At 56.2% G+C, this 17,854-nt stretch overlaps 1 protein-coding gene across 5 annotated transcripts in view; it reads right to left on the reverse strand.

Annotated features, from left to right (window-relative positions):
• The window catches only part of ZMIZ1 (zinc finger MIZ-type containing 1), a 166,964-nt gene that overhangs the window by 34,447 nt on the left and 114,663 nt on the right, over positions 1 to 17,854 (reverse strand). For all 5 annotated transcript variants that reach the window (XM_059054273.2, XM_059054274.2, XM_059054272.2 and 2 more), the window contains one exon: positions 1,473 to 1,617. In XM_059054273.2, the coding sequence (XP_058910256.1) occupies positions 1,473 to 1,617 (145 nt within the window). The remainder of the gene's footprint in view (positions 1 to 1,472; positions 1,618 to 17,854) is intronic.

Consider the following 17,854-nt stretch of genomic DNA (forward strand, 5'->3'; position numbering starts at 1 on the left):
GGGTCTGTGGCAGGTCCCCGGAGGGGCTGGCCTGCCATCAGAGGCAGCTTTACTGAAATGACCTGGAGGAGGGATGGCTGAGAAGGACATGAGACGTGGCATGATGAGAGGCAGGACGACTCTGGCAGGATGGAGAGTTAAGGAGCTAAAAGGTAACAAGGGTAAATGCAAAGTGTGTAGCTTGGGTTGCACTCAGCCACAGCCTGTACTCAGCAGCTGGGCAGCAGTTCAGCTGGAGAAGACCTGTGGCTTTTTAGCCGAGGTGCGGGTAAGAGGGGGAAGGTGGACGGAGGAGGGTTTTGCCTCTCTAGAGCAGTGGTTCTTAACCACAGGTGATACCTCCACCCCCGAAATGTGTGAGAGTCCTTTAGCAACGCCTGGGGGTCACTAGGAGAATCGAGTGGGCAGGGACCAAGACATGACATGCCCTGCAAACCCCTGCACCATAAAAAACTACTCTGGCCTAAATGCCAACAGTACCCCGTCCTCAGAAACACCCACAATAGGGGGCTGTTCTAAGCATCAGAGCCGTCAGAGTCCTGACCGAGGGTGTAACGAGGCAGTGACCCTGAGAAGGGTCTGACCGAGGCAGGGAACCAGCCACAAGTTGGGAGCCATCCTGCTCGGGCAGGTGGTGGACCGGAGAACTCTAAGTTCCCTTCTGGCTCCAAGAATCAACTGCCTCCAATTCGATTTACAAAGCGTGGCCAGTACCAGACTTCCCGGCAGCACCTCGATGGTGGGACCCAGGTGTCCTGCAGCGCGCTCTGGGCACAGGGAGAGCAGACAGAGCGACAGGCCCTGTTGTTCCAGGGTCAGCCCGCGGAGCGCTCGGAGAGAACATCCCCAGCTCAGCGAGGAACGTGGAGATAATGAACTGGGGCACTTGCTGGTCCTGACCACGTGCTCCTTCTGAGGCTGGCAAAGGGCAGACTAGACAGTTAGGTCCTCAGTGCCTGATGGCCTCTGGCAAGCCCAGTCCCACCTGTGATGCTGGGTTTCTGGTGGCCCTGCCCAGTGCTGATGGCCCAGCCACACTTGGCTCCTGTCTGGACTGCCTGGGCTGTGACCACCAGCCCGGTGACCTTCCTGAGCCCCTTCCAGCCCTGCCTGAGACCCTGCTTAGGAAAGAGGGAAGGCTCCGGGTTCAGGAAGGCTAACTTTCTACCGAAAGTCTAGAACCTGAAGAAGAGACAGCCCTCCACCAAAGGGACAAGGCAGTCAGGCTGGGTTAAGCCCAGAGCTTTCAGCCTCTGTTTTGATGGGGGAGAAACAGCGCTCACCCACGAGGATTTAAAACACGACAATTGCATTTTAGAAAACGTTCTCTCCTCCCGGCTGTTCAGGGGCACCCACCCCAGTTCTCCCACCTGAGGGGCATTTCCAAGGAGACCTGGGGGCTTGAAAGGGGGCTGTCCAGCATCCACCTAAGCGGGCCCCAGACCCACCCCTGGTGGCGCATGCCCACTCACCTGTGCGACAGAGTGGGTTTCATGGAGCTCATGGAGTTGAGGGGAGGCTGCATGGGGAGTTTCCCAGGGGGGTCGCTCTGGCGGCTCTTCTGATGTCGGAGCAGCAGCAGGCGGCCGAGCTCCTCGCACCAGGAGGACAGCAGGGCTGTAAGGAAGGATAGGATGGTCAGCAGGCTCCTGGGCCACCTCACTCTGTGCCCGGCCCACCTCACCCACCCAGACTGGGTGCTCCTGACGCTGGCTTCGCCTCCACCTTGGTGTGACAAGATGCCAGGGGAGTCACTAAGCCTCCTCAGGAGGCCTCAGTGTTCTCACCTGTAGAGTGGGGCTAACACACCTAAAGGAAGGAGGACTGAAAAGCTGCTGTTACTGTAGGAGTGGATCAGAGGAGGGCTGATCGCAACGGCAAAGAGGAGAGAGTCAAGACGACAGAGCAGACAGCACAGGCGGTGCCAAGAGGAGACCGGAGAGGGGGAGAGGGGCCAAGCACAGATCTGTGCCCTGGGCCCAGGTCAGGAACTGCTGGCCGCCCCGGACGTCTCAGTGAAGCCCACCCCCCTCGGACTCTGGACAGTGGGATCAACATGGCTTCCTCCCCATGGGTGGGACCCCAAATCAAAAGGTTTAAGCAAAATCTGGATCCTTCCTGGAACCTGTTGACATTCCCAGGAGTGCCTGCGGGGTTCTCCCTGACAAGCCTCCCCCAAAAGTGCCCCGCTCGCTGAGCACGCGTGCACCCACCTTCCAGTCAGAACTGCGACTGGTCCCTGCACTGCTGGGCACAGATGCTTGAAAGGACGAAGGATTTCCAGGGCAGAGCGTGGCCCAGGGGTGGGGCAGGGGCTGAGCTAGAGTCTGCCAGGGGCACCAAAGGAGCCCAGGAGCCCAGGAGAACCCTCCACATCCAGGCTTAAGCAGGCCTCGGAAACCAGGAGAAAAGCAACCGGAATGAACTGGGTGCTGGGGGACTTTCTCTCATCCTGAACTGTGCCGGTGTAGCCACCAGAGGCCAAAAGCACCCTCAAGGTCGGTGTTTCTGGCCAGTCCTTCCAAAGCGCATAAAGGAGCTGAGGTTTGGGGAAGAAGTCAGTAGTCAGGAAGGCTGGGTTGTCACCACCTCGCTGTGTGACCCTAAGGAGCTCACAGACCCTCTCTTGGCCTCAGTTTGCTGGCAGGGAAAGAGGAGTAATGACCCTTGCCCTGCCTTTCCTCCAGGGCTGTGGTCAGGGGCAGGAGGGGAAACTGCAGACTGTGGGAGCAAAAAGGGTTGATCACAGCCCAGCCAATGCCTCACTCCTGCCACGAGTAATCAGCCAGACTGATCTGATAGTTCTGGAAGGCGTCGACCTGGTCAGGCAACCAGGAGCCTTTTGAACCAGGACTGCTCAGCCACTTGGCTGGATGCAGAGCCCACTTGCTTGTTTCCAGGGTCTCCCATCTGGACGCTGTACAACATGCTTCTGTGTCCTTTTCTCGAATCCACCCCATGTGATGCAGGATATCAGCTCTCATCCCCATCTACAGATGAGCGGACTGCTTCACTGCTCAGGCAGGTGAAGTCACTCGTTCACAGTAACCACAGTCAGAGAGAGGCAGACACACAGATGGTGCCCCCGCCGCACACCCTGGTGGTGAAGCCCAAGCCTGAACCAGAACGTGGGGGAGGAGATGAAACTCTTCAAAAGGCCAAAACCAAGAGGCCACGGTCTCTAGGCCCTCTGATTCAATGAGAAATGCTTCGGGCCTCATCTGAATCACACCCCTTACCTCGTTCAGCAGGCACTGGGGGAAGACGCACAGACACACAAGGGCCCGGGGAGGCAGCACAGGGCTGCCACGTTAAACCGCTCAGATCCTGGACAGGCTGCCCCATCAGCCCAAGGCCCCGAGAGGCAGGGCTGGGGACCCTCTGAGGTCCTGCCAGGCTCTGCCCGTGCCCATGGCCCAGGCAATCTCTGTCAGGAGTGCAGAGTGAGTGGGCTCCAGCATCTTTAGGAGCAGCAGGTTCTCTCCTGCCCCTCACTTGGTGGGCAGGGGCGAGGAGGCAGATTTTAGGACCAGCAGGGGAACCCCATCCATCGGGTCCTGCTGAGAGCTGGCTGGGAGGGAGGTGCCCATGTTCCCAGGGGTCTGCTGGGGACCAAAGGACAAAAGAAGGGCAGTGGTTTTTGTGAGAATGGGGTGGGGGGGGGTGAAGGGTCCTGCTGGGGTCACCAGGTTTGCAAAACTGCTCAACCGAAGAGGAAAGCGAGGCTGAGATACAGCCTGTGCCCTTCCCAACAGGGCACTTTTCTCCCTCCAGGAGGGGGTGCCAGTGGGCGAGCTGCGTCTTAAAAGCTGTGTCCTGCCCCTCTCTGTGGGCCTCACCGTACCACCACCTGCACAGGGAGGAGGGTGCCAGAGAGGAGAGGCACCCCCACCCCCAGCGTGTGTCTACCCAGCAACCGTGGCAAAACGCCCCCGAAGCGGGTGCCCAGCACACATCTGCCGCAGCTGGAGGGAGAAGCAGCCTATTCAGCGAGGCTGGAACAAACAGAAATGAATTTCCAGATTGCTCCATTCTTCTCCCAGGCCCCTAGTTACCGCTTCTTGTGCGGGGGGGCACCGGGCATCTGGAAACTCATTTGCACGCCAAGCACGAGGCCCGGCGGATCACAGCGATGGAGGGATCGCTCGGCTGCCAGCACAAAGGATGGCCGCAGATGGTGCCGCCTGCTGCCCGCCCTGCCCACGGCCACCCCTCCCAGCCCGCACTCCTCCTGGGGGCCAACACGCCATGGGAGGGGACGGGGGCACAGCGGGGGCATTCAGAGCTTTCCTCCTGTGTCACAAGCCACCCGCCTACTTGGTCAAGGACGGCCCTTGTCTTCCTATTGCTAGTGGAGTGGTTTTCTGTAGAGAGAATAAAGGGAGGCTGGTGGTGTAGAGGGGCCTGGCTGGGGAGGGTCTGGGATGCTGTGAGCAGATGTGCTGTGGGTAATAGGCAGCCATGACACAACACAGATGCCAGGACAGCCACATTCCTACAACCGAGAGGGAAAGGACAGGGAGCGAGGGAGGCACCACCTATCACCCCCTTGGCCCGAGTGGCCAGCTGGCACAGAGGCCACGTGGGCAGACGCATGGCAGACGGACGCAGGCCAGGCTCTCATCATGGTGCAAACCAACACAAGCTGTTCCGAGGCAAACATCGGTTAATGATAACACATGGGGATTTGCAGCCAAAAAAATCAGAGACCCAGGAGAACTGACAGACAGAGGCAGGTAGAGGATTATGCAAGGACAGAAAGACAGCCTGGTGGGGTAGGTGTCTGGGTGTGCATCTGCTCTGTCTGTACACGGCTGAGCCAAGCATGCCTCTCCGATGAGGCGGCACCAGTGTCTACACCACCCCAGGAGAGGGGAGGAGAGGGGACTGTTGGACAGTGGCGAGCAGGCTGTGGGACATGGGGACTAAGTGCCCTGGCTCTGGAGTTCCACCGACTGAGCTTGAATTGTGCCCTGACACTCTTTAGCTGGGAGATTTCACACAGGCTGCTTCACTACTTGGAGCTCAGTCTCCCCACCTGTGAAATGGGCTTAACAGGAGCTGCCGGCCTCAGAGAGTGGACATGAGCTGTAAACTGGTGCTGTCAGTCAACCGCATGGGCATCCAAGCAGAAGCCAAAAGGGAGGGAGGGTGGGCGGAGGCCCAAAGGACCCTGTAACTCACAGCAGCCCCAGGAAAGTAACCCCTCCATCGTACACCCACCTCTGCATTCACAAAGCACCCGAAGAGCTGGTGAGGCACGGACTCCACAACCCATCCCAGCTCAGTCTCTACCACCCATGTGACCCCTTGAGCAAGTCACCTAAATTCCTGTGCCTCGGTTTCCTCATCTCTAAACTGGGGTGGTGGTAATTCTACTCCCCACGTCACAGAGCCGCCGTAAGGATGTGCTGCGTTACCACCACGAAGCGCAGGAACAGCATCAGGCGCGGAGTAGGTGCTCTACGCATGTTTGCTACTGATACAATGACGATTAGTATTTTTGACCTTGGTTGGTAGATAGATAAGTGACCCAACAGGATGGGCTTTGGTGTCTCTGCCCACTTCTGGCCACACAGCAGCAGCCCTGAGGGGTCAGTGGAAGGGAGAGGGGATTCCAGCCGGGGAGAAGACACGACAGTGTGACCTCTCATGCTCACACTACCTGCACTTGTCTTTGCAGTTTATCCAGGAAGCCGCAAGGGACACCAGGGCTCCATGGACTTTAAACAACTAAGTCATCTGCCAGCAGCACGTGTCTTACAGTCGATGCCATACCATGGTGTGACTGGTGGTACGTTTTTCTTTCCTAGTAGTACATAAAATAGTGGTGTGTGTGACAAAGGGAGGCATCTCCTATTAACGGGATCCAGTAGACATATCTAGGGGCCCCTGCACCAGGGGGTGTTACGGTAAGGCGGCACGGACTTCTCTGGAAGAGAAATGGAAATGAGCACAGGGTCTGAGAATCAGGAGGGGCACAGGACGCAGGTCTGAGGGAGGGCACCAGGGGAGAGCCAAGTTCCTGACATTTGCTCCCCAAGATCTCCCTGGCTTCTGCCCCTACAGCTGGCAGCCACCACGGTGTCCTTTAGGGACAAGTAAAAGGAAACCAGATGTAGAAATGAAGGAAGGTCTGGAGTAGAGCCCTGGGGCATCTTAGTCCTGGCTCGTCCCAGATGTGCCCTCCCTGAAAACGGTGACAGGCCCTGCATTTGCCTCTACCTGCAGCTCCTGTGGCAGAAAGAAGAGGCTGCATGGCTGCCTCTGGGAATTGCCTGGGCTCCAGGGAGGGAGGGTGGAGCTGCATCCTCCAAACCAGCAGAGTAATCGGCAGACAATGAGCCACTTGTGGGTGGAGGGGTGGCAGAGGCTGGAGTCTGGGAGTCTGGAGCATCAAAGGGGCAGACAAGCTCGCCTGGGCATATGCAAAAAACTGCCCCTTGCCAGGCAGGACTTGAGCTTAAGAAGGAGCCAGAAACCAGAGGCAGCCATGTGGCCACACACACACACACACACACACACACACACACACACACACACACACACAAAAGCAGCATTTGTTTCCTATGGAGGTGAGCATACGGATATTCAGACAGTGAGAGGCCTGGATACTCACTCCCGGTTAAGGTCTGGGAATTGGGAAGGGATGGGAGCATGGGGGTGCAGGGACGATGAAAGGCAGTCCGGGGAAGAGGGTACAGAGACCTGGGTGTAAGGGCCAGGCAGGAGAATTACCAAATGCGCTGCAGCCCAGGGAAGCTACACGCAAAATGAAACAAAGGCGTATTAAGTATCAAAGGGCATCTTAGCAGCTAAAAGGCTGCTGGAGAACAGAGGAACTCTGAGTGTGGGAGTGTGTGTGGGTGAGAGAGTGTGTGTGTGAACAGGGAGGGAGGCAGGAAGGGATGAGGACTTCGGAGACCCAGGGATGGGGCAGGACTCAGGGGTGCTCAGGAGGTATGCCTGCCAGGCGGCAGGCCCTCAAACCATGCTTCTGGGGGAGATGGCAGAAAGGAAGTCAGAGTGAGGCAGAAAGAGCCCCTGGGAACATGCAAACGGGGTTAACTGGTCAATGAAATATACTAATGACACATTTTCAAATGCTTTCATACCGTCAGCTTACTCTATCCACACAAGACGGTCTGAAGTGGCAGCAGAAGCTTGGTGGTCAGCAGGGAAGCCTGGTACGGGCCTTGCCTGGTGAGTCAAGGCAGAAGAACCAGTCCTCCACGCTGGGTTCCTCCCCCTTTCCCCTCCTTTCCTCCCTGGCACATCTGAGTTCCTGTTCCCATATCCACTTGAATCCCCAGGACCACCTCAAGCCACCTCCAGAAGATGGGCACTGCCCCCCGCCCCACCCATGGGTCACTGCAGCCTGATTATCTTTGCAGTCTGTCCCCTCCGCTTCTTGCCTGCTCCTATCACCTTCTGCAGCTTTGTTCTTTCTCTCCTGGATTATGACAAGCACGTCCTATCATTTATCTCAGTCTCCAATCCTGCCTCCTGCCAACCCGCCCTCTATAAGGTGGCCAGAGGAATTTTTCCACAAATGTATTCTGTTCACCTCTTTCCAATGTGTCCCCAGAGGCTGCACAGGGCCTGAGAGACGGTAGATGCTCAAAGGATGCTGAAATGAGTGAGAGATGGGCTACCCCGGGGCAAGTTGGGGGTTCTACAGAGAGCGCATGAACCCCGAGGGCCACGAAGGGATTTGAGGGGTTCACTTCTGCAACCCTGGCACCCAGCACAGGCTATGCAGCCAACACACAACTAACAGATGTAATTGCAGCTACATAACCCAATGTGCAGAAGACAGGAGAGATGGACAGACAATGGGCATGCTGCATCTGAGACCCAGTTGATCAGGGTAATAATACCCTGGCAACCTGTGGCTTTTAAACCTGCCAGCAGCTCCCCACTCCTCAGGGGTGGGGACCCGGCCCCAAGACCATCAGCCCTGAATGGAATCCTATCACCATGTGTCCAGGTTGGGGCTGTCATCAAATAAAATCTACAACCAAGTCAAGTGACACCTGTTTTGTGACATGCACACCCATCAGTGGGCCACTCACTCCAAACTGGGGAATGAAAGGTAAGCAGTTTACGGAAACAACATCCATTCATATAAACTGGAAGGCCAGCTGCAGCCCTGGCTTTTCTCTACTCGTGGGTTGGCACTGGTATTCCTATTGATGCGTCAACCACACCGATGACCCCAGAGCACCTCACCCAGGGCTCCCTGGAGATGCTGCCGTTGCTCCTCCTCCTGCCTCCGGGGCCCAGGCCACACCCCCCTACCCTCTGACCTTCCTCTTTCATCTCCTAAAACACAGGGTCATGCCTGGGACCACTGCCGAAGGAAGCTTGTGTGTGTGTGGGGGGGTGGTGGTCAGAAACAGTGAAGACTCCTGCCTGTGCCTGGAGACCAGGGTTCTACTCTACAGATCTAGCAGAGAAAAGGAGGAATGGTGAGGGCCCAAGAGGGGAGGGGGAAGGGGGTTGCTGAGATGACACAGGTCTGGGCTGGTCTCTCCATCTCATCTGTCAAGTGGGGAGACAGTAAGAGGAACCTCTCTTCACAGGCCTGGCGTGAAGAGCCCTAAGATGAAGGAAGGGCCTGAGCTTTAAACCACATGTGAGAGATGGCAAGTCTTGTGCCAGAGTCTCAAATGGAAACTCAGAAGCTGTGAAATGTTGACTATCTTCTGCTTCTAGAAGGCAGAGTGGCCAAGAGCACAGACTCCAGCCAGGCTGCCTGGGTTCAAGCCTGAGTTCCTAAGCTCAGCCACTTAGCAGCTGTGTGACCTTGGGTAAGTTAGTTAACCTCTCTGTGCTCTGGTTTTCCCTTTGGTCAAATGGGGATAATAAATATTACCTACCTCCTAAGCCGTCATGAGCATTAAACAAGCTAATACACGTAAAGTGCTAGTACGATGCCGAGCATACAGGAAGGACTATAAGAATAAACTGTTGTTTCTGTTATTAGGAGGTTCCTCTGTCTCCCCATCTACATACTGTTGCTCAAATAAAATACAATTTTTTTCGCCCATGTCCAAGAGGATCACAAAAAACGCTTTTATGCCTTGGGCCCAGACTTACACCACCCCCTTCACACCGGGTGCTCTCTGGGTGGGCAATGTTGCTTCCAAGCACCCACAGTGGTGCCCATACCCAATGTTTTTTTCTGCCAGACACTCTGGGTTGGGTAGACCCGGGACCCCACGAAAGTGAGCCCCAGTAGCTGCTCACTCTGACTCAGCTCTGAGGCCACGCAGTGCAGGCAGCCAGTCTGGGCAGACTCTTGCCTCTGGAGTGCCTGGGTGTCGGGAAGAGCCTCGGCCCCTCCTCAGTCCCCATGCACCTGTGTGTCCAGCAGGAGGCGGGACAGGAGCCAAGGTCAGGACTCCTGCTGTGATCCATGACCCCTGAGAACAGAGCTGTCCACAGAACTGTTATCTGCCCATCCTCCTCTGTGCCCACCAGCGCTGGGTGCCCCAGAAACAGAGAAAGGGGCCCCTCCCTGCCGGTTCTCTTGGACCATCTCCTCCAAGGCAATGGCACAGGATGCACGTGACCACAAAGCGTCAGGGCCAGGGGCAGCGACTCAGAGCCCTTGGGCCAGGGGCAGTGGCTGTTCGGCCTCAGGAAATCAGGCATCTGTTCTCTGTGGCCACTGACCCAGCGGGCAGCCTGGGGCTACGTATGTATCTGTGAAATGGGGTGACAGCACCCCACTATGGATGGGAGGACCTAATGGGATCAGGGGGGGGCACACAGACAGGCTTTTCGTTTTCCCAACCATCTGGTGCCCTCTGCCTCACTGCAGCCTCACAACCCCCAGCGAGGAGCTGGCCAAGGATGAGGCTGTCCATGTGTTACGAAGCAGAAATGGAGGCCCAAGAGGAGAGGATTCAACCACAGTCACATCACAGGACAGCAGCCCCACTGCTGGTCTGGGACGGTTTCCCTTTCATCCCCAGTCAGGATGTCACCTATCTGAGAGCAGACGCATCCCCAGGAGATGGCTGTGTGCCTCCTACCCATCTCCTACTCCCATGAATCGGCACCACCCCGGTGCGCTGTCCCTGGCCTGCTACCAACTTCCTGTGTGACCTCAGGTTACTTCCTTCCCTCTCTGGACCCTATGTAAAAGAGGGGTGAGCGCTGTGCTTTCTGAAGTCTGTTGCCCCATGACTCGGCCCTGGCCTCACAGAGAGCTCACGTCTCTTGAGGCTGAAGTCAGCCTCAACCCCTTCTCAATCCTGCAGATGCCGTGGGTGGATGAGCTGTTCATCCTGGACCCTCCCCCTCCCCACCAGGGTGGGCTATAGACAGAAGGGATTCCAGAGCTCTCACCTTGCCCAAGTATCCCGTTTACTAAGGCCTTGAGCCCAGAGCAGCAAGTGGATCTGCTGAGGTCCAAGAGCCAGTGTATGCAAGACGCAGGTGTGACAGGGCCCAGTAGGTGGGCAGATGGGCAGGAAGGACTCTGCAACCTCAGCAGCTTGGGCAGCTGAGGGGTTAGAACTTCCTCCTGGTTATGGGAAATGTCATTCCCTGAGGGGTTGTAGGTTGGACTTCGGTGGCCCTGACAGCTGACCCCTGGAACATAAAACCAAAGATGTGGGCTTCCCTGGTGGCGCAGTGGTTGAGAGTCCACCTGCCGACGCAGGGGACGCGGGTTCGTGCCCCGGTCCGGGAGGATCCCGCGTGCCATGGAGCGGCTGGGCCCATGAGCCATGGCCGCTGAGCCTGCGCATCCGGAGCCTGTGCTCCGCAACGGGAGAGGCCGCAACAGTGAGAGGCCCGCGTACCGCAAAAAAAACCCACAAAAAAACAAAAAAACAAACAAACCAAAGATGTTTTCCTTGGGGGAAAATCTTGCTCTCCTGCAAAACAGCCGTATCATTGCTCCAGCACCAGCGGAAGCAGCAGCACGCTGTCCTGAGTTTCAGCTCCTGCTGGCATTTCTGATCGTTCCCACACTTTGCTGCCTGCTCTGTCACCTCCCATCACCGTGGGTAAGAAAGTCAAAACAAGGCAGGATCGACTGCTGGCTCTTTGGCTGAGTGACCCTGTTCCTCTCCATCTCTGCCTGCCCCCCTCATTCACACACAAGCCCCACGGGCAGGGTGACCACCAGATGAGTGGTGGCTGGCCCCAGGATTCACAGGGAGGCCCACGGCCTGCCCCGCCCAGTCCTACCTGCTTCTCTGTGCTGGGCAGATCCTGCGATCTGCGGTCCTATGGTCTGGGCCGGCAGGAGAGGACCTCTGGGCTGCTCCCTCCCTCTGGCATGCTCCACCAGTGTTCCCACACCTCTCCCCAAGGGCTGGTGGGGTTGGCAGGAGCTGGGAGTCTCCAAGCCTGTGAACTCACCCTAGGAAGTGAACTCTGGGGGATCTCAGAGCTGCTGCTGGCAGGGCTGATACCCAAACCAGTTTGGCCGTCCCTCAACCCTGTGGAGCAGGATGCTCGACCCAAGAGATGTCAGACGGGTTGAGCCTGTCCGTGGACTTTAGGAAAATCCCAGCCTGGAAAATTCCTTGTCCACCTCACACCACCCTCTGGGCCTTCCTGGATAACTCGGATTCAACTGAAAAGACACCCGAAACAAGCTCAAGGGGGTGCTTTCATCAGAAAAAGAATGCCCCTTTCTTCTTGGGGGTGCCCCTCAGACCTGCCAGCCTGAGGGATGGGCCTGGATAGGGGCACTGGCCAAAGCATTGCTGTCTGCAGAGACCAGCTGGCAGGGAGCTGCTACTGTGTACTGCACCCCCGTGGGGGGCCGGCTCACACACCCCTTGCCCCCTGGACTCTCATAAGCCACTTGGTGGTGGGGAAGTCACAACCCCCATCTTAGAGATAAAGGGTGAGCACAGAGAAGCTAGGTAACCTGGCTCAGGTCACACCTGAGTTTGTGGCAGGCCAGGACCAAGGCAGGATCTTCCCATCTAACTTGGGACATTTGCTGGTGGTGGGGTGAGCGTGGGGCTCCAGACCATCTCAGCTGGAAATTATGCAGCATTAATGGCAAAGCAAGCACACTGGAGAGGGGAGGGGCCCCGAGCCACGCCCACAACAGATCGAGGCCAGGAGGCCTCCGTGCACCTGTACCCCATATGCCGGAAGAACACGGGTTCCAACAGGACAGACCTCTTTGGCTACCCAAGGATGGACCAGAATATCCATGGGGGTTGGGGGGCAGTGCGTGCCTTGAGCCAATAGTCTCCCCACCCCCATCGTGCTCCGAGGTAGCACCTGAGCAGGCCAGAGGAGACCCAGAGGCCCAGAGTGGCAAGGATGGTCTCCCCAAGCCACTGGCCCTGGCATGACACTCCCAGTGCGTCTGCAAGACAAGACGGAAGCCACACCGCCCGCCTGCCTGCAGAGTTCACGCCCCGCATTCCAGCAGGGCACCGGGGCAGCCTATTCTCTTCTCCACGGCCAGTTTCTCCCAGGGGTTAAACACTACTGCCTGTTGCTCGGAGCCCGAGGGGCAAGGAGGGATTACAGGAATCAATTTCTTCCCTGGGTACTTCACTTTTCTGAGGCTTCCCAGCTGGGTACTCACAGTTTGGCTGTGTCCTCCCGCTCCCAGTGTAAGAAGGAATGGTCGGTGTGAGGCCAGGCCCTTCCCAGGGTCAAGCAGACCCCCGAGACCAAACACACGGCCATCCACCTTTGTGGAGGGCCAGAGGGCTGTGAGTCTGAGAGCTGAGAGGCCTTGCTGAGCACTCCCTCCATCCGCTCCGGCCCCCATGTTCCATCTCAGGACCTTGGCTCTTCCCGTGGGAGCCACGAGCCAGTGACATACCCCAGGACCCTCAAATGGCAGTTTCCTTACACCCAGCCTGGGCTCATAAAGCCAGGGTCAGAGCCTTAGGGAGGTGCTGACTGATCCCAGGGCAGCTTTCTTTCTATAAAGGAACCACCTGGAAAACCTACCAGCCCTTAAGAGTGGCTAAGGGGATGTGTGCTGTGGTGACGGGGGGAGGAGAGAGATTTGGGGCAAGCAGTACTTTGCTGGTGATCCTTGATTATTGCAAATTGGGTTCGGGGCACTCATTGTTCTTGGAGAAAGAGCAGATTCAGGAGAAACCTGCTGACCAGACCCCCAGCTCTCCTGCCTCTAACCATTTGGACCCCAACCCTCCCACTCCTTCCCAGCTTCCCCTGGCTGAGCGACCTGGTAACCTCCAAGAATCTCAGGTTCCCGGCACAAGAAATGCAGTCAGTGATTCCTGCCCCTGACTCTGGTCTTGTGAGGGTGAGGCCTGAGCACTGGGCAGGTGGCTTAGAGGTGGAGGCAAAGCTCTGCTCCACCTACAGTCACTCTGGAAATCGGCTCAGGGGCACACGACCTGGCCCCACGGGCAGCATTTGGTGGCAGATTTCAGATGCTGCTTCCTGACCCCACATTGTGGGAGATGACAACCTTCCAGTAGGTTCCCTATCCAGAACTATGTTGCAGCGTTTTCTCTCTTATCCGCTTATCTAGCAAGAGCAGCCAAGAGCTGCACATTTCAGGTGTCTATGTCTTGGCTTCCTAATTGGTCACTCTACTCCTTTTCTGAGAACCCCTGAGTGTGGATGTTTGATGGAGCCCCGGAAACCACCCGTGCCTGACTGGCACGACCCCTCCAGGTGCCCAGCAGGGGTTGGCAGTGGATGACCCAGCTGCCCCCAACACCAGACTGGCCTCCATCTGTCCCACTGGGCTCTCCTTCTAAACTGCAGGGGTCCCTGGTGTATTTTGGAGACTATCTGCAATGCTTTTAGCAGGCTGTCTACTCGTTTTAGTTATGTATAGGTAGACACCACTCGAAGAAAACCTGACACAGAGACTGAATTTATAGAACACTTAGGGGGGAGGGGGCAGGAATCGAGAGAGGAGTTTTCTCTTTGCCGAAGCTCCTTTATGTGATGAAATGATTCTCTGTGAGGTTTCTTTAAATATCCAGCTGCCTTGTTGCAACGAAAATAAGAATTGTTTGTAAGAATTTCATTTACATCTAGTGCTTCCTGGCTGCACCTGTTACTCAGAGTGTAACACACGTCAGTGATGTCTGGGTGACTGTGGCCTGGACAGTGAGGCCCCGGGGCAGGACAGAAGTACTTGGGTTTCTAGGCCAGGGGTTCTCGATCTTGCCTGTGCATCAGAAGCAACTGGAAGGCTTGTTCAAACCCAGAGTGCTGGGTCTCGCTCCCGGTGGAGTTTCTGATTCAGTGGGTCTGGGGTGGAGCTTAAGAATTTGCACTTCTAAGCAGTTCCCAGGCGATGCTGCTGCTGCTGGGCCGGGGAACCCCACTTTGAGAACCACTGCTCTGGCCTGAGGGGTGAGCTCAGCTGCCACTTTCTGCATGAACAGAGTGGGAGGGCACCATTCCTCCCTCTCCCCTTCATGCAAGCTCTCCGGCCAGGAGGGCCGTGGGCCTGGCAGATGGCCTCTGACCCCGCTGCTGACTTCCCCTGATCTTTGTGTTCAAGGCTCTGGAGGTTTGACTCTCTTCCCGGAGTTGGTCCACGAGAAGGAACACCGGGCGGGGAGTCAGAAGCGGACGGGCCTGGGTTTAATCTGCTGTGTGAACTGTGTGGTCTTGGGCAACACCCTGGGAGGTGTGTGCACCTCAGTTTCTTCACCTGCACGGCAACCTATCTCACCCAGCTGTTCTAAAGGTGTAACGGGGCAACCTTGACAGTGGCTCCTGCGGACCAAGACCTTGATGCAGGCCAGGTGCTGTTCTGGGCACTTTGCATGCGCTGTCTCATTCAGGCTGACACTCTTACGAAATAACTACTACTGCCCCTGCATAACCGTCTCCACTCTACCACTCGCTAGTGCATTAGCTGTGTGGCCCTGAACGCTCTCTGCCTCAGGGCCGGCCTCACAGTGGCCCTAATGACTGAGCTGGCACCACTGCCGCTCTCAGGAAGCAGCCCCAGGGCAGCTCCAAGTAGGCAGGCGGGGGCAGACAGCAGCCTGGGCCATCTGCACTTCAGGCCGGCTCCGGCTCCATGTTTCTCTCTCAGAGCAGCTGGGGGAGGGAGCCGTCATTTGTTTAGGCCTCTGCAGTGTTTAATCACCACTCAGCTCTCCCTCCCTCCCTCCCTCCTCCCGCCCCCAGCGCCTGCTCTCTCCCTGCAGGAAACAGCTCTCTGCCTTCTGCCTCTGAGGGAAGCCATGGACAAATTGACACAGCGCCCAGAGAGGAGGAGACACTGGGGCAGGGAGGGTGTCAGAGCCAGAGGACCAGCTGCTGAAGACCAGCTGGTCCCAGCCGAGCAGGCACCAGTTGGGCTGGATCCTGAGGGGGCTGTGAAGGGCCAGCAGGCCACAGGGTCTTGGATGGCCATCAGCCTGGGGGTCCAGAGCAAGTCCATCTGCCTCTGAGGCAGATGGAATGCAAAGCCTGGGCCTTCCTGGGGTCCCAAGCCATTGGAGAACTTGAGGACAGGGATAGATTCTCTGCCTCTGCCCTGCAGAGGGCCAGGTCATCCAGGGACATGCCCTCGGGAAGGTCAACTCCAGGCCGGGCAGAAACTCAACACACTCTTTTTCTCTGTTCATTTTCCTGACAATCCTGTGATGTCAGAATCACTACCCCCATTTGCCAGGAGGAAACGGGTGCTCAGAGAGGTTAAGGAACCCGCCCAACGACAACCAGCCAAAACAATCAACAGAGTGGGATCTACTGATTTTTAATTAATAAAATGACTTTTTATTTACCTAAGTAATGCACAAATAGTCTCCTTAGAAAGCTAACATTTCAGACAGAGGCCAGAAGAGGGATCGGGACCCACATTTGCTGGCCTCTAAAGTCATAGTTTTGCTATTACATCTGATGGTTGTGCCTCACTGTTACATTCCCCCCCTGCCTGCTTTACTTTTCAATGGTAATTTTTGAAGAAGTAATGTCTGCATGTGATTAAAAATATACAAAAGTAGAAAAAAGGTATGTCCTGAAAAATGCAGTCTTCCCTCCCCAGTCTCGTATCTTAGTTCCTCCCACCAGTGGAATCATGCTAGTGGCTTTGGTTTTCCTTCCAGAGTTAGCCCATCATTTACATGTATCAGAGTCTTTGCAACATCTGCCTTGAAGTTTCTTGCCCTGGATATCCACGTGGTTCAGCCCTCACTGGCTTACTCAGTGAGGGCTTCCCTGACCTTTCCAGTTTGTAGATGGCAGTACCATCCCCGCCACCTGACTCCCTCTATTACCCTCCTCTGCTCAACCCATCTCTATGGCACTTACTACCTTCTACTTTTTATCTCATTTCTCATCTGATGCCCCACTGTGTGGTCCTGGGCAAAGAGCAAAAGCTCTTTCCGTGTACTGCAATCACTGCCACATCCCCGGTGCCTAGAACAATATCTGACACACAAGTGACACTCAACATTACCAGAAGCCCTGGGCATGGCTTGTATGGGCAGACCCCACCCTGACACAAAAGGTGGCATGTTATACATGCTGGGCTCAGCCTCCTCTTTAAGAGCACAAGTTTAAGTTCAAACTGATTGTCATTCCTAGAAGACAGAACTGTGCCTTTTCTACCTCTTGTTTCTCCGGAGGACCCAGCCTGGTCTGGGGCACACAGCAGAAGCTCAGAACTCACAATGAGCAGCCCAGAAGCTTGATCCCTACCTCACACCACAGACCAAAAAAAATAAGGGGAAAGTTGAGAATTTTCCAACATAAAAGGGAAAAACTTCTGGTATACCCCTTGAAGAGAGTGAAAAGGCTAGCTAGCACAGGGGAAGGGAGAGTCTGTTCGAGACAGAAGGCACATAGTGCATGGTGAGGCCCAAGTTCAGGGGCTCTGGGGAGTCAGGCTCCCCTAGACTGTCTGCAGCCACCCAGGAAGGCTTCTCAGAGGAGGCGGAAGGTGACTCCATCTCACTCCTCCCCCAGCTCCGGCCTCTTCCTCCTCCTCCATGAAAAACCAGAGACTTAAGACAGATGCAAGAGCCCCCCTTCCTTGCCCCACTCAGAGATAACCAGGCAAGAAAAAACAAATGAGAGCTCCCAAGAGCCAGGCAGGGCCTTGAGAAGCTGGGTTTGACAGGGCAACAGTATTTAGCAAAGCTCACATCATCTATCACTGAGGCCCGGTCATTTAGATACTAGGCATTTGATTAAACTAATATGGGCGGCTGGGGCGAGGCATGGCTGGGTGCTTCCTACTCTCGCCTACAAATGAGACTGTCACACACAATCCGATTACCTTGACTGCCACATTTATCTCGGGAGAGGGGCCATCCATCACTCCTCAGCAGTTGACTCTGCGCATCCTCCTGCAGGAGGGGAATGAAGTGTGCCCCCAAGTTTCAGCAGGCAGTGTTTGTTCGGTCATTCATTCCATCGCCCTCTCGGCAAACACCGCCCCAAATGCTTACCCTGGGGTAGGTCTTAGGCTGGGTACTGGGATGCAGAGCAAACACAGTCCTTGCCCTTGAGGGTCCCACGGAGGGTGTGTGGGGAGGTATGAGATCTGGCAACAAAGGAGAGCTCAGTGTGTCCTACAGCTGAGGGGCCCAGGCTTGCACCCCAGCTCCCACTCCTCCAGCTGGGACCCTGAGTGTGACGTGTCATGGATCTAGTCCTCAACTTCACACCCGTGAAAGGGGATGATAACACAGGGCAGCCTGTCCAACAGAACTCCTGCAGTGATGGAAATGTTCTATCTTTGCGCTGCCCAAAACAGGGGCCACGGGCCACGCATGGCTATTGGGCACTTGAAACGTGGCTGCTGTACTAAGGAGCTGAGTTTTACGTTGTATTTAACGTTACTTCATTAAATCTAAGTGTGACTGCCCACACGGGGCTCTGGCTCCCGTGTAGGACATCG

The sequence above is a fragment of the Kogia breviceps genome, chromosome 2 (assembly GCF_026419965.1).
Source record: "Kogia breviceps isolate mKogBre1 chromosome 2, mKogBre1 haplotype 1, whole genome shotgun sequence".
Taxonomy (NCBI): domain Eukaryota; kingdom Metazoa; phylum Chordata; class Mammalia; order Artiodactyla; family Physeteridae; genus Kogia; species Kogia breviceps.